The sequence below is a fragment of the Bos indicus genome, chromosome 3 (genome assembly GCF_029378745.1).
Source record: "Bos indicus isolate NIAB-ARS_2022 breed Sahiwal x Tharparkar chromosome 3, NIAB-ARS_B.indTharparkar_mat_pri_1.0, whole genome shotgun sequence".
NCBI lineage: Eukaryota > Metazoa > Chordata > Mammalia > Artiodactyla > Bovidae > Bos > Bos indicus.
The window spans coordinates 105,273,022-105,295,235 of record NC_091762.1 but is presented as its reverse complement, the minus strand read 5'-3'; the positions used below and the strand labels follow the sequence as shown (position 1 = coordinate 105,295,235).

Sequence of the window (22,214 nt, the reverse complement as noted above, 5' to 3'; positions counted from 1 at the left end):
ATTTAAAGGAAAACAAGGATAGTGAGGGTTTAAAAAACTGAGGAGATTTACCAAGAGAAGAGAAGACTCAGGGGGAGCAGGAAAGCTTTTTGCAAATATCTGGAGTGTTCTCATGAAGATAAGAGATTTGCTTTGCTTGTTTAATATCTGTGGGTGGAAGCTATGGGCAGATAGGTTTCAGCTCATTACTAGGAAGAACTTTCTGAAAGTTGGAGGTATCCAACAGTGGGATGCACTCTCTGGGAGGTTCACTTCAGTTGCTCAGTCATGTCAAACTCTTTACGACCCTATGATCTGCAGCACGTCAGGCCTCCCTGTCCATCACCAACTCCCAGAGTCCACCCAAACCCACGTCCATCGAGTCGGTGATGCCATCCAACCATCTCATCCTCTGTCGTCCCCTTCTCCTCCTGTCCTCAATCTTTTCCAGCATCAGGGTCCTTTCAAATGAGTCAGCTCTTCACATCAAGTGGCCAAAGTATTGGAGTTTCAGCTTCAACATCAGTTCTTCCAATGAACACCCAGGACTGACCTCCTTTAGGATGGACTGGTTGGATCGCCTTGCAGTCCAAGGGACTCTCAAGAGTCTTCTACAACACCACAGTTCAAAAGCATCAATTCTTCAGTGCTCACCTTTCTTTATAGTGCAACTCTCACATTCATACATGACTACTGGAAAAACCATAGCCTTGACTAGACGGACTTTTGTTGGCAAAGTAAAGTCTCTGCTTTTTAATATGCTGTCTAGGTTGGTCATAACTTTCCTTCCACAGAGTAAGCATCTTTTAATTTCATGGCTGCAATCACCATCTGCAGTGATTCTGGAGCCCCAAAAAATAAAGTCAGCCACTGTTTCCCCATCTATTTGCCATGAAGTGATGGGACCAGATGCCATGATCTTCGTTTCTGAATGTTGAGCTTTAAGCTAACTTTTTCACTCCTCTTTCACTTTCATCAAGAGGCTCTTTAGTTCTTCTTCACTTTCTGCCATAAGAGTGGTGTCATCTGCATATCTGAGGTTATTGAGATTTCTCCAGCAATCTCGATTCCAGCTTTTGCTTCATCCAGCCCAGCGTTTCTCATGAGGTACTCTGCATATAAGTTAAATAAGCAGGGTGACAATATACAGCCTTGACGTATTCCTTTTCCTATTTGGAACCAGTCTGTTGTTCCATGTCCAGTTCTAACTGTTGCTTCCTGACCTGCATACAGATTTCTCAAGAGGCAGATCAGGTGGTCTGGTATTCCCATCTCTTTCAGAATTTCCCACAGTTTATTGTGATCCACACAGTCAAAGGCTTTGGCATAGTCAATGAAGCAGAAATAGATGTTTTTCTGGAACTTTCTTGCTTTTTCGATGATCCAGCGGATGTTGGCAATTTGATCTCTGGTTCCTCTGCCTTTTCTAAAACCAGCTTGACCATCTGGAAGTTCACGGTTCATATATTACTGAAACCTGGCTTGGAGAATTTTAAGCATTACTTTACTAGTGTGTGAGATGAGTGCAACTGTGCAGTAGTTTGAGCATTCTTTGGCATTGCCTTTGTTTGGGATTGGAATGAAAATGGACCTTTTACAGTCCTGTGGCCACTGCTGAGTTTTCCAAATTTGCTGGCATATTGAGTGCAGCACTTTCACAGCATCGTCTTTCAGGATTTGAAATAGCTCAACTGGGATTCTATCACCTCCACTAGCTTTGTTCATAGTGATGCTTTCTAAGGTCCACTTGACTTCACATTCCAGGATATCTGGCTCTAGGTGAGTGATCACACCATCATGGTTATCTGTGTCATTAAGATCTTTTTTGTACAGTTCTTCTGTGTATTCGTGCCACCTCTTCTTAATATCTTCTGCTTTTGTTAGGTCCCTACCATTTCTGTCCTTTATTGAGCCCATCTTTGCATGAAATGTTCCCTTGGTATTTCTAATTTTCTTGAAGAGATCTCTTGTTTTTCCCATTCTATTGTTTTCCTCTATTTCTTTGCACTGATCACTGAGGAAGGCTTTCTTATCGCTCCTTGCTATTCTTTGGAACTCTGCATTCAAATGGGTATATCTTTCCTTTTCTCTTTTGCTTTTCGCTTCCCTTCTTTTCACAGTTATTTGTAAGGCCTCCTCAGACAGCCATTTTGCTTTTTTGCATTTCTTTTTCTTGGGGATGGTCTTGATTCCTGTTTCCTGTACAATGTCACGAACCTCCATCCATAGTTCATCAGGCACTCTGTCTATTAGATCTAGTCCCTTAAATCTATTTGTCACTTCCACTGTATAGTCATAAGGGATTTGATTTAGGTCATACCTGAATGGTCCAGTGGTTTTCTCCACTTTCTTCAATTTCAGTCTGAATTTGGCAATAAGGAGTTCTTGATCCAAGTCACAGTCAGCTCCCGGTCTTGTTTTTGCTGACTGTATAGACTGTAAAGAACAATACTGCATAGGAACCTGGAATGTTAGGTCCATGAATCAAGGAAAACTGGAAGTGGTCAAACAGGAGATGATGAGAGTGAACATCGACATTCTAGGAATCAGTGAACTAAGATGGACTGGAATGGGTGAATTTAACTCAGATGACCATTATATCTACTACTGTGGCCAAGAATCCCTTAGAAGAAATGAAGTAGCCATCAGAGTCAACAAAAGAGTCTGAAATGCAGTACTTGGATGCAATTTCAAAAACGACAGAATGATCTCTGTTCAGTTCCAAGGCAAACCATTCAGTATCACAGTAATCCAAGTCTATGCCCTGACCAGTAACACTGAAGAAGCTGAAGTTGAATGGTTCTATGAAGACCTACAAGACCTTTTAGAACTAACACCCAAAAAAGATGTCCTTTTCATTATAGGGGACTGGAATGCAAAAGTAGCAAGTCAAGAAACACCTGGAGTAACAGGCAAATTTGGCCTTGGAGTACAGAATGAAGCAGGGCAAAGGCTAATAGAGATTTGCCAAGAGAACACACTGGTCATAGCAAACGCACTGGTCATAGCAAACACCCTCTTCCAACAACACAAGAGAAGACTCTACACATGGACATTGCCAGATGGTCGACACAGAAATCAGACTGATTATATTCTTTGCAGCCAGAGCTGGAGAAGCTCTCTGGGAAGGGAAGGTCTGAATTTGCTATCATTGTGGGTATAGAAGTAGAGGTAAGATAACCTCTTGGTGGAAACACTAAATCATAAGAAGGAAGAGGGAGGCTGGACTAGGTAACCTTTAGAGGTCTTGCCCAAATCTGAGAGCCTATAATTTTATGGGAGTATGGACCTCCTGCTTTCATCATTACAACACAGTGCAACTTAAGGTCTGCATAATGGACAATGTACATTATTTGCAACGCCAACTTTCTCTCTGAAAGCTTACAGAAGAGTGACAGAGGGACAGAAGAAATACTAAGATCATTATCATGATCTTACTTCCCTTCTGCATCTTCATCTACCACATACTGGCACTGTGGTGGACACTTTACACAGTTTATCCAGCTAGGTTATTGTGAGACTCTGAGCTGGTAAGACATTGTCTTTGGGTTTTACTTTCCTCATTTGGAAAATGAATGGGTTGAACTTCATTATTCATGAAAGGGGACATCGAAGTTCCTTTTAATTTCCTTCATATCATGAGTCTGGAGGAAAGTAGCAGCAGGGACCTAGATCAATTATTTCCTCCCTATGCACCACGATTTAACCTGGCAGATACTCTGAAATATCTTCCTTCTTTGGAGTAATGAACAATGTGTGCCATCTTCATTTTATACAGTAAACACAGTCCTAAAAGGTTAAGTGTAAATAGAAATTTTAATAAAAAATGAAGTACATTTTGTACACACCAAAATGGTTAGTTAAAAGCAGGCTTTATAAAAATAAGTGCAATGTTTGCTGCAAAGCAACTTGTTCTATGAGAAGAGCTCACTGGAAAAGAACCTGATGCTGGAAAAGACTGAAGGCAAAAGGGGAAGGTGGTGGCAGAGGATGACAGCATTACCGACTCAATGGACATAAATTTGAGCAAACTCAGGGGTATGGTGGAAGACAGAGCAGCCTGGCATGCAACAGTCCTTGGGGTCACCATGAGTCAGACAAGACTTAGAGACTGAACAACTAGTTCTATAAATTTGGATTTTATGTATTGGATTTTCTGTTATCACTTTGTCTTCCACTTAAGTTACCATGTCAAAGATGCATTGCAGTTTTTCCCTGTCTTTGGGGTGATCAGCCTGTTCGTACAAATACAAAACTATGGGTTTGAAAGCAATATTAAAAGTCATTCAATGCTTTCTCCTTCCTCTGCCTCTAACTCAACCAACCACAGCCAATGTTTGAATTTTCTAACATCTTTACCAACTCTTCACTTACTCTTCCAGTGATGAAGACCCCACATCTCCTCATGAAGCTCCTTCCATGCTTGGCAGTGGACCTTGGCTTTAGGGATGTGATTCTCTATATTTTTCCCATCTTAACAAGCACGAGGGAATCCCAGAACATCTCCATCAGTAACAACAGTTTCACATATAACCAAGCTTTCAATAGAGGTTCTCGAGAGAGAGCAAGATGGTGATAGGAGGGAAACTTTCTCTTTTCATTTGGCATACTTCTGTTGGTAATTTTTTTTTTTACACTTACTATGTATTCCTTTAATACATATATGCATGTATTTTTAAAAAGTGGTCCAGGGGGTAAATCTTATTCACACTAAGGATAGGGGGATGGAGGGGAATACGTCCCCCTAGAGGAACAACAGAATGTGAGGGAATAGTGTGTTATGATTTGACACCTCCATCAGCTGTAATATTCTTGGATATAGAATGGGCATTGAACTGACTGTAATATAGTTAGTATAGGAGGTTGAAGGACCCCTACTTCCTTGGAAATCATGGCTAAGTAAGTAAGCTGAGTAAGCCAGCTCTTCAGGCATTTAAAAATAGCTTTCATGTGTATAAGGAAAGTGAACTACTTTCTGGTCTCATCAAGGTTAAATTCAATGACTAACTGTAACATGTCTCACTGTGTGATGTATCTGCCTCTTTTTCCCTGTCATTCTGCCTAATTCATAGTACACTCTTCTGATTGGACCATCTGCCTTCTAACATTATTCTTCTGTAGTCTGTTCGTTTACTCTTTATCATGACAGGGTGGCACCATTTTCCCAATTACTCAGTGTGCTGTGTGTGCTCAGTTGCTTCAGTGGTGCCCAACAATTTGTGACCTGTGGACTGCAGCCCACCAGGCTCCCCTGTCCATGGGATTCTCCAGCCAAGAATATCAGAGTGGGTTACCATGCCCTTCTCCAGGGGATCTTTCTGGCCCAGGGATTGAACCCATATCTCTGGGGTCTCCTGCATTGCAGGCAGGTTCTTTAGCCACCTTAAAGTGAAAAATGAAAATTACTCAGTCATGTCCAGCTCTTTGCAACTCCATGGACTATATATACAGTCCATGGAATTCTCCAGGCCAGATTACTGGAGTGGGTGGGTAGCTTTTCCCTACTCCAGGGGATTTTTCCAACCCAGAAATTGAACCAGGGTCTCCTGCACTGCAGGCAGATTCATAACCAACTGAGCTATCAGGGAAGCCCCTGAACCACCTGGGAAGCTCCAATTACTCAGACTTTTTACCTTATTTCAAGCTTCTGGATGTTTTTACCAAATATCCCCAGTTTCCCCTATTCTGTTATGAAGACCCTGCCGCCGGATTGTCTGGGTTCAGATTTGGTTCTATCATTTACTAGTTGTATAACTGTAGCTAAGTAACTTAACCCCCTGTGCCTCAGTCTCCTCACTGGCAAAATAAAAACAGCCCCAGCAGCAATTAACTTATACAGTTGCAGGGAAAATAACTAGGATACATATAAAGCACATAGGACAGTATCTGGCACACAGTGGACACAATGTTAATTTGTATTATTGCTTCCTTCTCCTTCATCATCATAAGGTGAAAAGACAATCCTCAGAATAGGAGAAAACAATAGCAAATGAAACAACTGACAAAAGATTAATTTCCAAAATATACAAGCAGCTCATACAACTCAATACCAGAAAAGCAAACAACCCAATCAAAAAGTGGGAAAAAGACCTAAATAGACACTTTTCCAAATAACACATACAGATAGCTAACAAACACATGAAAAGATACTCAACATCACTAATTATTAGAGAAATGCAAATCAAAACTATAGTGAGATATCACCTCATACCAGTCAGAATGGCCCATCATTAAAAGTCTACAAACAATAAATGCTGAGGAGGGTGTGGAGAAAAGGGAATGCTTTTACACTGTTGGTGGGAATGTAAATTGATACAATCCCTATGGAAGATGGTACAGAGATTCCTTAAAAAACTAGGAATAAAAGCACCATATGACCCAGCAATCCCACTCCTAGGCATATACTCTGAGGAAACCAAAATTGAAAAAGACACATGTATCCCATTGTTCATTGCAGCGCTATTTACAATAGCTACAACATGGAAGCAACCTAGATGTCCATCGACAGATGAATGGATAAAGAAGTTGTGGTACATATACACAATGGAGTATTACTCAGCCATAAAAAAGAACACCTTTGAGTCAGTTCTAATGAGGTGGATGAACCTAGAACCTATTATACAGAGTGAAGTGAGTCAGAAAGAGAAAGATAAATACCATATTCTAATGCATATATATACATACATATATGGAGAAGGCAATGGCACCCCACTCCAGTACTCTTGCCTGGAAAATCCCATGGACAGAGGAGCCTGGTAGGTGGCAGTCCATGGGGTCACACAGAGTCTGACACGACTGAGCAACTTCACTTTCACTTTTCACTTTCATGCATTGGAGAAGGAAATGGCAACCCACTCCAGTGTTCTTGTCTGGAGAATCTCAGGGACGGGGAAGCCTGGTGGGCTGCTATCTATGGGGTCGCACAGAGTCGGACACGACTGAAGTGACTTAACAATGCATATACATGGAATCTACAAAAATGGTACTGAAGAATTTATTTACAGGGCAGCAATGAAGAAACAGAAATAGAGAATAGACTCATGGACATGGGGAGAGGGGAGGGGAGGCTGAGATGTAGGAAAAGAGTAACATGGAAACTTACCTTACCATATGTAAAACAGACAGACAAAGGAATATGCTGTATGGCTCAGGAAACTCAAACAGGGGCTCTGTATCAACCTAGAGGGGTGGGATGGGGAGGGAGATGGGAGGGAGTTTCAAAAGGGAGGGGATATATGTACACCTATGACTGACTGATCTTGAGATTTGACAGAAAACAACAAAATTCTGTAAAGCAATTATCCTTCAACTACAAAATAAATTAAAAAAAAAAAGCAAGCTAAGATCATGGCATCTGGTCCCACCACTTCATGGCAAATAGATGTGGAAACAATGGAAAAAGTTCAGTCCAGTCGCTCAGTCGTGTCCGATTCTTTGCAACCCCATGAAAAATAAAGTCAGCCACTGTTTCCACTGTTTCCCCATCAATTTCCCATGGAAATAGTGAGAGACTTTATTTTCTGGGGCTCCAAAATCAGTGCAGATGATGACTGCAGCCATGAAATTAAGACACTTGCTCCTTGGAGGAAAAGCTATGACCAACCTAGACAGCATATTAAGAAGCAGAGACATTACTTTGCCAACAAACGTCCATCTAGTAAAGTTATGGTTTTTTCAGTAGTCATGCATGGATGTGAGAGCTGTGACTATAAAGAAAGCTGAGCACCAAGGAATTGATGCTTTTGAACTGTGGTGTTGGAGAAGACTTGAGAGTTCCTCGGACTGCAAGGAGATCCAACCAGTCCATCCTAAAGGAAATCAGTCCTGAATATTTATTGGAAGGACTGATGCTGAAGCTGAAACTCCAATACTTTGGCCACCTGATGGGAAGAACTGACTGATTGGAAAAGACCCTGATGCTGGAAAAGATTGAAGGCAGGAGGAGAAGGGGATGTCAGAAGATGAGATGGTTGGATGGCATCACTGACTAATGGACATGAGTTTGAGCAAGCTCTGGGAGTTCGTGATGGACAGGGAGGCCAGGCATGCTGCAGTCCATGGGGTTGCAGAGTCAGACACAACTGAGAGACTGAACTGAACTATGTGTTAATATACAATATTTGTCTCTTTATGACAGAATTCACTCTGTATAATAAATAGGCTCTAGGTTCATCCACCTCATTAGAACTAACTCAAATGTGTTCCTTTTATGGCCGAGTAATATTCCTCTGTGTATATATACCACTGCTTTTTTGTCCATTCAACTGTCGATGGACATCTAGGTTACTTCCATGTCTTCAGTTCAGTTCAGTTCAGTCGCTCAGTAGTGTCCGACTCTTTGTGACCCCATGAATCGCAGCACGCCAGGCCTCCCTGTCCATCACCAACTCCCGGAGTTCACTCAGACTCACGTCCATTGAGTCAGTGATGCCATCCAACCATCTCATCCTCTGTCGTCCCCTTCTCCTCCTGCCCCCAATCCCTCCCAGCATCAGAGTCTTTTCCAATGAGTCAACTCTTCGCATGAGGTGGCCAAAGTACTGCAGTTTCAGCTTTAGCATCATTCCTTCCAAAGAAATCTCAGGGCTGATCTCCTTCAGAATGGACTGGTTGGATCTCCTTGCAGTCCAAGGGACTCTCAAGAGTCTTCTCCAACACCACAGTTCAAAAGTATCAATTCTTCGGCGCTCAGCCTTCTTCACAGTCCAACTCTCACATCCATACACAACCACAGGAAAAACCATAGCCTTGACTAGACGAACCTTTGTTGGCAAAGTAATGTCTCTGCTTTTGAATATGCTATCTAGGTTGGTCATAACTTTCCTTCCAAGGAGTAAGCGTCTTTTAATTTCATGGCTGCAGTCACCATCTGTAGTGATTTTGGAGCCCAGAAAAATAAAGTCTGACACTGTTTCCACTGTTTCCCCATCTATTTCCCATGAAGTGATGGGATCGGATTGTAAATAGTGCTTCAATGAACATTGGGGTACATGTGTCTTTTTTGATTATGGTTTCCTCAAGATATACGCTCAGTAGTAGGATCGTTGGGTCACATCATAGTTTTATTTCTAGTTTTTTAAGGAATCTCCATACTGTTTTCCATAGTGGCTATGTCAATTTGCATTTCCACCAACAGTGCAAGAGGGTTCCCTTTTCTCCACATTCTCTTCAGCATTCATTGTTTGTAGATTTTTTTGATGATGGCCATTCAGATTGATGTGAGGTGATACCTCATTGCAGTTTTGATTTGCATTCCTCTAATTATGAGTGATGTTGAGCATTTTTTCTTCCATTTATTAGCCATCTTTATGTCTTCTTTGGAGAAATGTCTGTTCAAATCTTCTGCCCACATTTTGATTGCATTGTTTGTTTTTCTGGTATTGAGCTGAATGAGTTGCTTGTATATTTTGGAGATGCATCCTTTATCAGCTGTTTCATCTGTAAGTTTTTTTATCCCTTTCTGGGTTGTTTGATCTTGTTTATTGTTTCCTTTGCTGTACAAAAGCTTTTAAGTTTAATTAGGTGCCATTTATTTGTTTTTGCTTTTATTTCCATTACTGTAGGAGGTGGGTCATAGAGGATCTTGCTGTGATTTATGTGAAAGAGTGTACTGCCTATGTTTTCCTCTAAGAACTTTATAGTTTCTGGCCTTATATTTAAGTCTTTAATCTATTTTGAGTTTATTTTTGTGTATGGTATTAGAAAGTGTTCTACTTTTATTCTTTTGCACGTAGCTGTCCAGTTTTCCCAGCACCATCTATTTTTTTTAGGTTTTCTTAAAGTTAATTTAATTGGATGATAATTAATACAATATTGTGATGGCTTTTGCCATACATCTACATGAATCAGCCAGAGGTGCACATGTAGCACCCCATCCTGAACCCCTCAACTACCTCCCTCCCCACCCCATGGCTCTCTGGGTTTTCCCAGAGCATCGGTTTTGTGCCCTGCTTCATGCATCACACTTGCACTGGTCATCTATTTTACATATGGTAATACACATGTTTCAATGCTATTCTCACCTTCTCCCACAAGGTCCTTAAGTCTGTTCTTTACATCTGTGTCTCTTTTGCTGCCCTGCATATAGGATCATCATTTCTGTCTTTCTAAATTCCTTATATATGCATTAATATACAGTATTGCTGTTTCCCTTTCTGACTTACTTCACTCTGTATTATAGGCTCCAGTTTTTTCTATCTCATTAGAAATGACTCAAATGCATTCATTTTTATAGCTGAGTAATATTCCATTGTGTATATGTACTACAACTTCCTTATCCACTCATCTGTTGATGGACATCTAGGTTGCTTCCAGTCCTATCTATTGTAAACAGTGCTGCAATGAACATTGGGGTACACGTGTCTCTTTCAGTCCTGGTTTCCTCAGTGTGCATGCCCAGCAGTGGGATTTCTGGGTCATATGGCAGTTCTACTTCCAGTTTTTTAAAGGAATCGCTACACTGTTCTCCATATTGGCCCAGAACGACTTATTGAAGAGGCTGTCTTTTCTCCATTGTATATTCTTACCTCCTTTGTCAAAGATAAGGTGCCCTTAGGTGTGTAGGTTTATCTCTGGGCTTTGTATCTTACTTCATTGTTCTATATTTCTGTTTTTAGGCCAGTACCATACTGTCTTTGTGACTGTAGTTTTGTAGTATAGTCTGAAATCAGGAAGGTTGATTCCTTTACCTCCATTTTTCCTTCTCAAGACTGCTTTGGCTATTCGGGGCCTTTTACGTTTCCATACAAATTGTGAAATTCTTTGTTCTAGATCTGTGAAAAACATAACTGGTAGTTTGATAGGGATTGCACTGAATTTGTAGATTGCTTTCGGTAGTATAGTCATTTTCACAATATTGATTCTTCTAATCCAAGAACATGAAATACCTCTCCATCTGTTTGGGTCATCTTTGATTTCTTTCATCATGTCTTCTATGTTTTCTGTCTTCTAGTTTTCTGCATACAGGTCTTTTGTCTCTTTGGGTAGGTTTATTCCTAGGTATTTTATTCTTTTTGTTGCAACAATGAATGGGATTGTTTCCTTAACTTTTCTGATTTTTCATTGTTAGTGTATAGGAATGCAAAGGATTTCTGTGTATTAATTTTACATCCTGCAACTTTACAATATTCACTGATTAATAATTTTCTGGTGGAATCTTTGCAGTTTTCTATGTATAGTATCATGTCATCTGCAAATAGTAAAGAGTTTTACTTCTTCATTTTCAATCTGGATTTATCTCCTTTTGTTCTCTGATTGCCATGAATAGGACTTCCAGAACTATGCTGAATAAAAGTGGTAAGAGTGGGTACCCTTGTCTTGTTCCTGAACTTAGAAGAAATGCTTTCAGATTTTCACCAATGAGAATAATGTTTGCTTTGGTTTTATTCTATTAGGCCTTTATTATGTTGAAGCAGGTTTCTTCTATGTCTACTTTCTGGAGAATTTTTATCATAAATGGGTGTTGAATTTTGTCAAAAGCTTTCTATGCATCTATTGAGATGATCAGATGATTTTTATCCTTCAGTTTGTTGATATGGTGTATCACATTGATTACTTCGTGTATACTGACGCATCTTTGCATCCCTGGGATAAATCCCATTTGATCATGGTGTATGATCTTTTTAATGTGTTGTTGGATTGTGCTTGCTAAAATTTTGAATTTTTTGCGTTTATATTCATCAGTGATACTCGCCTGTAATTTTCCTTTTTGGTGGTATCTTTGTCTGCTTTTGGTATTAGGGTGATGGTGGCCTCGTAAAATGAGTTTGAGGGCTTTCTTTTCTCTGCTGTTTTTTGGAAGAGTTTGAGCAAGATAGGTGTTAGCTCTTCTCTAAACTTTTGGTAGAATTTGCCTGTGAAGCCATCTGGTCCTGGGCTTGTGCTTGTTGGAAGATTTTTGATTAGTTTTGATTTTGGTGCTTGTGATTAGTCTGTTCATGATTTCTATTTCTTCCTGGTTCAGTTTTGGAAGGTTGTACTTTTCTAAGAATGTGTCCATTTCTTCCAGACTCTCTATTTTTATTGGCATATAGTTGTTCATAGTACTCCCTTATGATTCTTTTTATTTCTGTGTTGTCTGTTGTAATGTCTCCATTTTTGTTTTTATTGAGTCCTCTTCCTTTTTTCTTGACAAGCCTGCATGTGGTTTGTCAATTTTATCTTCTCAAAGAACCTGCTTTTAGTTTTATTCATCTTTAATATTTCTTCATTTCTGCTCTGATCTTTAAGATTTCTTTCCTTCTACTAGGCTTTGGTTTTTTGGTTGTTGTTGCTGTTATTGTTGTTCTTTTTCTAGTTGCTTTAGGTGTAAAGTCAGGTTGTTTGATGTTTTTCTTGTTTCTTGAGGTAGGCTTGTAGTGCTATAAACTTCCTTCTTATAACTGCTTTTACTGCATCCTATAGGTTTTGAGTCATCATATTTTCATTGTCATTTGTTTCTAGGTATTTTTTAAAATTTCCTTTTGATGTCTTCAGTGACCTGTTGGTTATTTAGAAGTGTGTTGTTTAGCCTCCATGTGTTTGTGTTTTTTACAGTTTTTTTCTTGTAAGTTATATCTAGTTTCATGCATAGTGTTGTATTCAGAAAAGATGCTTGATACAATTTCAATTTTCTTAAATTTACTGAACTTGATTTGTGACCCAAGATGTGATCTATCCTGGAGATTGTTCCATGTGCACTTGAGAAAAATGTGTCTTCTACTGTTTTGGGATGGAATGTCCTGAAGATGCCTATTAGGTCCACATGGTCTAATGTGTCATTTAAGGCTTGTGTTTAAGCCTTGTGTTTCCTTAGTAATTTTTTGTTGTGATGATCTGTCCATTGGTGTAAGTGGGGTGTTAAATTCCCCTACTATTATTGTGTTACTGTTGTTTTCCCCTTTTATGGTTCTTAGCATTTGCCTTATGTACTGAGGTGCTCCTATGTTGGCTGCATAAATATTTATAATCATTGTATCTTCTTGGGTTGATCCCTTGATCATTCATTATGTACTGTCCTTCCTTAACGCTTGTAAAAGTTTTTACTTTAAAGTCTATTTTGTCTGATATGAGTATTGCTACTCCTGCTTTCTTTTGATTCCCATTTGCATGGAATATCTTTATCTATCCCCTGACTTTCAGTCTGTGTCTTTAGGTCTGAAGTGAGTTCTCTTACAGGCAGCATATACATGGGTCTTGTTTCCATATCTATTCAGCCAGTCTGTGTTTTTTGCTTGGTGCATTTAATCCATTTACATTTAAGGTAGTTATTGACATGTATGTTCCTACTGCCATTTGCTTAATCATTTAGGGTTTGTTTTTGTGGTCTGTTTCTTCTGTTGTGATTCCTGCTAGAGAATCCTTAGCATTTATTTTAAGGCTGGTTTGGTGGTGCTGAATTCTTTCAGGTTTTGTCTATAATGCTTTTCATTTCACCATCAAACCTGAATGAGATCCTTGCTGGGTAGCATAATCTTGGTTGCAGGTTTTTTTCTTTCACCATTTTTTTCTTTCACTTTAAACACCTGCATAGTTCCTGCTGAAAAATTAGCTGTTAGCCTTATGGAGATTTTGTGAATATGTGTCTGCTAAGTTGCTTCAGTTGTGTCTGATTTTTTGCAACCCTATGGACTGCAGCCCACCAGGCTTCAGTAGGTATTCTCCAGGCATGAATACTGCAGTAGATAAGCCATTTCCTTCTTCAGGGGATCCTGTCAACCCAGGGATTGAACCTAGGTCTCTTGCATTGAAGGCAGATTCTTTAACCTCTGAGCTACCAGGGAAGCCCTGGGAATTCCTCTTTATGCTATTTTTTAACTTTCCCCTTGCAGGTTTTAATATTTTTTTTCTTTGTGCTTAATTTTTTGTTAGTTTGATTAATTTATATGTGTCTTGGTGCTTTTCTCTTTGGGTTTATCCTATATGGGATTCTCTGGGTTTCCTGGACTTGGGTGGTTATTTCCTTTCCCATTTTAGGGAATTTTTCAACTCTAATCTCCTCAAATATTTTCTCATACTCTTTTTCTCTTCATTTTGGGACCCCTATAATTCAAATGTTGGTGCATTTAATACTGTCCCAGAGATCTTTGAGACTGTCCTCAATTCTTTTCTTTTTTTTTTTTTTTCCTCTATTCTGCTCTATGGCAGTTATTGAGGAGTTCCTGGTGGCTCATTGTGGGTGGCTTCCCCAGTAAATCTTCTGATCTCACCAGAGGTCCCCCAACTCCCGCCCAGAGGAGCAGGTGCACTGCTCCCAGCACCCAAAGGCGCCCAAGCCACTCCCAGTGCCAAACTACTCCTCCCCCCAGTCACCACTGAGTGAAAGGGGAGCCCCAGGGGCTTCCCGTAGTGGATCCTCTGATCCCTAAAGAATCCCTACCCCTCTCAGGTGAGCAGGCATGCTGCTTCCAGTGACCAAAGGTGCCCAAACCACTCAAGGCACCAAAGCCACTCCACCTCCCCCAGCAACCCCACAGTTGCTGGTCATCAAGGTTCAAGTTTCCTCCACTCCCCCTTACCCGGTTGTTCCCAGGGCTCCTCCCTTCAGCCTGTCCACAGGAGGTCCCCCATTAGCACCTGGTGAGTATCCCAGGCGTGGGGAGACATGCCTCCCTGTCTTCCCTCACCCCAATCTTGGGTCCACCCTCAAAGCATTCTTGACATTTCATTTCTTCAACACACTTCTCTCTGACAAACTGGATTAGCGTGGAACTTCACTTGGCATTCCTACTACTATGGCTGTTTTCATTGCATTATGATGCACACTCATGCTTCACCAATTCACATTCCTCTTTGTTTCATACCTCTTTTCAAAACCTATCTTGTAGAGCAGGGAATAGAAAACTTTTTGAAAACAGCCAGAGGGTAAAAAATTTCAGGTTTATGGGATATATGGTTTCTGCTACAACTACTCAATTCTGCCAGTGTAGAATGACAGTAGCCATACACATTAACAAATGGACATGGCTATATTCCAATAAACCTTTATTTACAAAACCAGGCACCTGACAGGAGTTTGCCTATGGACCATAGTTTACTGATCCTGGATCTAGAAGAATCTTCCCTAAATAACTTTGCCTAGCTGTGATCACTCCATTATTCTACTTCAAAATACATGTACTATATTCATTTACAAATAGTTATAAACTTCTGAATATTTTTATGTGGTCAGTCTCTCACTTAGAACACTGTACAGATTCTTTAAGGAAAACTGTCATTTCATTCACAGCTAAGCCTAGGAGTAACACTGAGTGTCAAGGACATGAAGACAAATGAATCCCAGTCTATGTGCACAAAGAACTCACAAAGAACAGATTAACAGGACAGACAGCAACGCAAATACACAATCATAATATAATGGGATTTTTGCTATAAGAAAGATTTCCTATACAAAGTGCTCTGAGAAAAGCAAAAGGAATGATTGACTTTACTTGGGGAGAGGAGGAAAGCTTCACATAAGACCTGAGGTAGGATTGTCAGAAAAGAAAGATGAATAGGTATTTGAGTTAAAGGAAATGTAGTATAATGGTACTAAGACATGGAAATGGATTAAGTGTATGGATAATAACCAGCAGCTACTATAGATGGAAAGGGGTAAGGGAAGCTACAGAGACAAATGACAGAAACTGAAGAAGATGAGAATACAAAAGAAAGTATCAGCAAAGAGTGCCATTTGCCACAATAAGACAATGTTATATACATAATGAGGAGTCTGGATCATTCTAGAGATCATATTTAAATATTCAATATCATGATCTGATTTGTTAATAATATTTTATACTCATAAAGAGGCTTTAACTTTTTCTTAGACTTTCATGTATGTTATTTTTAATGTTCATACAGCTTCCATACTTACATGTCTACTAAATTCTAATAACGATCATGAACTTATGAGGTAGTAAGAAGAGTAAGATTTAGAGGCAAAAAGATTCGGGACAAAATCTTGCAGTTTGTAGGAACAACATGTTGAGTAAGTCTCTTAATCTTTCATTGTTTCCAAAGAACAGGAATAGCAACAGTCCCTGTTTCATAAGATTACAGAAAAGACTATTTGAGACAATTATGTGAAGAGTACTTTGTAAAAGAGCTGCAAAATGACATGCAGGATTTGTGAAATTGCAGGGTAAGATGGTAAGAAAGGATGAGATACTTTTATTTACTTGACAGCTTTTTGTGACACATACATTCATTCACAGCCTAATAGAAGATAACTCTTCATTTCTATCATATATAAGTACAGGTTCTGACCTTTTCGAGGATCTGATTTTTGCATGGTATCATCAGCTATATCAAATAGGAATTTCCTCCTTAACAAGATGGAGAAATCTAGAAGCAAAAGATTAAAAAAAATTAGAAATATGAACAATTGTAGATCAAAGGAGACCTGCAATGAAATTAGGTTTTAATCAGAGAAAACCAGCAGGCTGAACACCCAGAAGGGCTTCCCAGGGGCAGTAACTCAGTTAAGTTTCCAATTTCCACGATCCTTCCCTCAGTTTTTGAGTTCAGAACCCTGATTCTATTAAAAACAGAACAGACTTTTCAGGGCCTTAATAGCTCATTTTAAATAATAATGGATAAACTAGAAGGTTACTCTATTAATTCATTGTGAGAAATATAACAGTCATATAACCAAAGTATTGTACACTGAAAACTATAAACATCGCTGAAAGAAATCAAAGAAACAATGAAGTATAAAGACACTTACATCCATGAATTAGAAGACTAATGTTAAGACAACAATACCATAAAGATCTACAGACTCAATGCAATCCCTATCAAAATCCCAGTGATGTTTTTCTGCAAAAATAGAAAAAGCCATCCTAAAATTCACATGATATCTCAAGGACCTCTAATAGCTTAAACAATCTTGCAAATGAAAAATAATGTTGGAAGACTCACAATTCCTGGCTTCAAAATTTACTACAAAGCCATAGTAATTGAAACTGTGTGTGTGTGTGTGTGTGTGTGTGGCGGGGGGTGGGGGGGGGGGTGGGGTGGGGGGAGTACTAGCAGAAGGACAGGCACACAGACCAACAGAATAGAGAGCCCAGAAATAAGCTCAAGTATGTATAGTCAAATGATTTTTAATAAAGGTGCCAACAACATTCAATGGGAAAAGAATACTCTTTTTCACAAATGATGCTAGGAAATCTGGATACCCACATGCCAAAGAATGAAGATGAACCTTTAGCTTACACCATATATAAAAATTAACTCAAAATGTATCAAGACCAAAACTTTAGAGCTAAAATTATAAAACTTTTAGAGAAAACAGAAGAAAATCTCCATGACACTGAATTTGGCAATAATTCTGGAATTTGATATCTAAATCTCAGGCAACAAAAGAAAAAAAAACAGATAGACTGAACTTCATCAAAATGAAAAACATGTGTGCATCAAAGAGCACTATCACACGGATGAGAAGAAAACCTACAAAATGGCAGAAAACACTGGCAAATCACTTATCTGATAAGGGACTAATCTCTAGAATTATGTACAGAATTCCAATTCAATGACAAAACAAAAACAAAAAACCCTCAAATAATCCAACTGAAAAATTAGCAAAGGACCTGAATAGGTATTTCTCCATGTATCTATGTGTATGTGCTAAGTTGCTTCAGTCATGTTCAGCTGTTTATGATCCTATGGACAGTAGCCCACCAGGCTCATCTGTCCATGAGATTCTCTAGGCAAGAATACTGGAGTGGGTTTCCATGCTCTTTTCCAGGGACCTTCCTGATCCAGGGATTGAACCCACATCTCTTACATTTCCTGCATTGGCATGCAGGTTCTTTACCACTAGTGCCACCTGGGAAGCCCCATTTATCTATGTAGATGGCCCATAAGTACATAAAAATCAACATCATTAATCATTAGGAAAGTGCAAGTTAAAGTCACAATGAGATACCACTTCACACCCACTGGGGTGGTTATTATGAAGAAAAAAAAAGAAAAATCATAAGTGCTAGCAAGGATATGGAGAAATTAAAGCCCCTGTGAATTGCCAGTGGAAATGAAAAAATGGTGCAGTTGCTGTGGAAAACATTAAAAAGTTTAACATGGAATTACCAAATGACCCAGTAACTCCACTTCTAGATATTTCCCAAAAGAATTGAAAACAGGGACTGAAACAGCTACCTGTACACAAATGTTCAGAGCAGCATTATTCACAATAGCAAAAGAGTAGAAACAATCTAAGTATCCACCAATGAGTGAATGAATAAATAAAATGAGGCTTATACATACAATCGAATACTATTCAGCTATAAAAAGGAATAAAATTCTGATACATGCTGCAACATGGATGAATCTTGAAACCATTACGCTCAGTGAAATAAGCCTAGTACAAAAGGCTAACTACTGTATGATTTCATTTGCACTTGGCAACTCGAACAGGGAAATTCCTAGAGAAAGGAAGCAGAACAGAGGTTATCAGGGGCTGGGCAAAGAAGGGGAATGGAGAGTTATGATTTAATGGGTACAGAGTTTCTGTTTGAAATGATGACAATATTCTGGAGTTGGACAGCAGTGAAGGGTATACATCACTATAAATGTACTTAAGCATTAAAATGGTAAAAATGATAAATTGTTATGTATTTTTAAAAATATATTTTTAATTGAAGGAAAATTGCTTTATTGTGTTGGTTTCTGCCATACATCAACATGAATCAGTCATAGGTATACATATATCCCTATACATATGTCTCTGTCCTCTTGAACTCCCTAACACCTCTCACCCCATCCCACTGCTCTAGTTTGTCACAGAGCCCCAGTCTGAGTTCCCTGAGGCATACAGCAAATTCCCACTGGCTATCTATTTTACACATTGTAGTGTATATGTTTTCATGCTACTGTCTCAATGCTTCCCACCCTCTTCTTCCCATCCTGTGTCCACAAGTCTGTTCTTTATATCTGCGTCTCCATTACTGCCCTGCAAATAGGTTCATTAGTATCATCTTTCTAGATTCCATATATATGCATTAATATATGATATTTTTCTCTTTCTTACTGCCTCTGTATAAAAAGCTCTAGGTTCATCTACCTCATCAGAATCAATTCAAATGTGTTCCTTTATATGGCTGAGTAATATTCCATTGTGTATATATACCAGAGATTCTTTATCCATTCATCTGTTGATGGACATCTAGGTTACTTTCATGTCTTAGCTATTGTAAATAGTGCTGCAATGAACACTGGGGTACATGCGTCTTTTTCAATTATGGTTTCTTCAGGGTATATGCCCAGTAGTGGGATTACGAGGTCATATAGTAGTTTTATTCCTAGTGATTTTAAGGAATCTCCATACTGTTCTCCATAGTGGCTAGCTCTATCAATATACATTCCCACCAACAGAGCAATAGGGTTCCTTTTTCCCACTCTCTTCAGCATTTACTGCTTGTAGATTTTTTGATGATGGCCATTCTGACTGGTGTGAAGTGATATCTATTATAGTTTTTGATTTGCATTTCTCTAATATTGAACAATGCTGAGCATGTTTTCATGTATTTATTAGCGACCTGTATGTCTTCTTTGGAGAAATGTCTGTTTAGGTCTTCTGCCCACTTTTTGATTGGGTTGTTTGTTTTTCTGGTACTGAGTTGCACAAACTGTTTGTACAGTTTAGAAATTAATCCTTTGTCAGTTGTTTCATTTGCAATTTTTTAATCCCATTTTGAGGGTTAGTCTTTTCACCTTGTTTATAGTCTCCTTGGCTTCCCTGGTGGTTCAGAAGGTAAAGCGTCTCTGCCTACAACGCAGGAGACCTGAGTTTGATCCCTGGGTCAGGAAGATCCCCTGGAGAAGGAAATGGCAATCCACTCCAGTACTCTTGCCTGGAAAATTCCATGGACGGAGGAGCCTGGTAGGCTACAGTCCATAGGGTCGCAAAGAGTTGGACACAACTGAGCGACTTCACTTTCTTTCTTTCTTTCTTGCTGTGCAAAAGCTTTTAAGTGTAATTAGCTCCCACTTGTTTATTTTTGTTTCCATTACTGTAGGAGGTGGGTCACAGAGGATCTTGCTGTGATTTATATCAAAGAGTCTTCTGCCTATGTTTTCCTCTAAGAGTTTTATAGCTTGGGTTTTATGTTTAGGTCTTTAACACATTTTGAGTTTATCTTTGTTCTTTGTGTGTGATGTTAGGAAGTGTTCTAATTTCATACTTTCACATGTCCAGTTTTCCCAGCACTATTTACTGAAGAGACTATCTTTTGCCATTGTAAATTTTTGTCTCCTTTGTCAAAGGCTAGGTGCCCGGAGCTGTGTGGGTTTATCTCTGGGGTTTCTATCTTGTTCCATTAGTCTATACCTCTGTTTTTGCACCAATACCATACTGTCTTGATGACTGCAGCTTTGTAGTACAGTCTGAAGTCAGGAAGGTTAATTCCTCCAGCTCCATTCTTCTTTCTCAAGATTGCATTGGCTATTCAGGGTCTTTTGTGTTTCCAAACAAATTGTGAAAATTTCCTCATTCTGGTTCTGTGAAAAATGTCACTGATAATGTGACAGTGCCTGCACTGAATCTGTAGATTGCATTTAGTAGTATAGTTACTTTCACAATATTGATTCTTCCAACCCAGGAACATGGAATCTCTCTCCACCTGTCATCTTTGTTTTCTTTCATCAGTGTCTTATAGTTTTCTGTACACAGCTCTTTTGTCTCCTTGAACAGGTTTATTCCTAGTATTTTATTCTTGTTGCAGTGGTAAATGCCTTAATTTCTCTTTCTGATTTTTCATTGTTAGTGTATAGGAATGCCAGGGATTTATGTGTAATGATCTTGTATCCTGTGGCTTTACTAAATTCACTGATTAGCTCTAGTGATTTTCTGACAGTATCTTTGGGGTTTTCTACGTATAGTATCATAGTCTCTAAAAACAGTGAATTTTCCTTCTTTTTCAATTTGGATTCCTTTTATTTCCTTTTCTTCTCTGATTGCCATAGCTAGGACTTCTAAAACCATGCTGAGTAACAGCTGTGAGAGTGGGTACCTTTGTCTTGTTCCTGATGTTAGAAAGAATGCTTTCAGTTTTTCACCACTGAGACTAATGCTTGCTCTGGGTTTAGCATATATGGCCTTTATGTTGAGGTAGGTTCCTTCTATGCCTGTTTTTTGAAGAGCTGGTGTCATAAACAGGTGCTGAATTTTGTTGAAAGCTTTTTCTGCATCTACTAAGATTATCATATGGTTTTTTATTTTTCAATTGTTAATATGGTGTATCACACTGATTGATTTGTGTATACTGAAGAATCCTTGCATCCCTGGGATAAACCTCACTTAATCATATGATCTTTCTAATGTGTTGTCATATTCTGTTTGCTAGAATTTTGTTGAGGATTTTTTGCATCTATGTTCATTAGTGATACTGGCCTGCAATTTTCTTTTTTTGTGTTATCTTTATCTGGTTTTGGTATCAGGGTTATGGTAGCCTTGCAGGATGAGTTTGGAAGTGTTCCTTCCTCTAATTGTCTGAAAGAGTTTCACAAGGTTAGGCATTAGCTCTTCTTAAATGTTTGACAGAATTCACCCGTGAAGCCATCTGGGCTTTTGTTTTTTGGGAGTTTTTTTTTAAATCATAGTTTAGATTTCACTGCTTGTGACTGGCTTGTTCATACTTTCTATTTCTTCCTGGTTCAGTCTTGGAAGGTTGACTTTTTCTAAGAATCTATCCATTTCTCCCAGGTTGTCCGTTTTATTGTTCACTGTTGCTCATAACAGTCTCTTATGATCCCTGGTATTTCTACACTGTCAGTTGTAATCTCTCCATTTTCATTTCTAATTTTGTTAATTTTATTTTTCTCCCTTTTTTTCTTGATGAGTCTGGCTAATGGTTTGTCAGTTTTACTTTTCAAAGAATCCACTTTTAGTTTTATTAATCTTTACTATTATTTCATTTCTTTTTCACTGCTCTATGATTTCTTTCCTTCTACTAACTTTAGGGGTTTTTTTTTTTTTTTTTTATTCTTCTTCTTCCAGTTGTTTTAAATGTAAAGTGAGGTTGCCTATTCTATTTTTCTTGTTTCTTGAGGTAGGACTGTATTGGTATAAACTTCCTTCTTAGGACTGCTTTTGCTGCATCCCACAAGTTTTGGGTTGTAGTTTTTGTTGTCATTCATTTCTAGGAATTTTCTGATTTCTCTTTTTATTTCTTCAGTAACTGATTCATTATTTAGAATCATACTGTTTAATCTTCATGTGTTTTTTTCCCTGTAATTGATATCTAGTCTCATAACACTGTGGGTCAGGGAAGATGCTT

At 38.8% G+C, this 22,214-nt stretch overlaps 1 protein-coding gene across 6 annotated transcripts in view; it reads right to left on the bottom strand.

The window, feature by feature from the left end:
* Window positions 1-22,214, bottom strand: part of SCMH1 (Scm polycomb group protein homolog 1) — a 224,737-nt gene that overhangs the window by 150,057 nt on the left and 52,466 nt on the right. For 4 of the 6 annotated variants that reach the window (XM_070786754.1, XM_070786753.1, XM_070786755.1 and 1 more), the window contains exon 2: window positions 16,204-16,281. The exons of the other annotated variants lie outside the window; for them this stretch is intronic. In XM_070786754.1, the coding sequence (XP_070642855.1) occupies window positions 16,204-16,228 (25 nt within the window). In that variant the 5' untranslated portion in view covers window positions 16,229-16,281. The remainder of the gene's footprint in view (window positions 1-16,203; window positions 16,282-22,214) is intronic. 6 annotated transcript variants of the gene reach the window in all.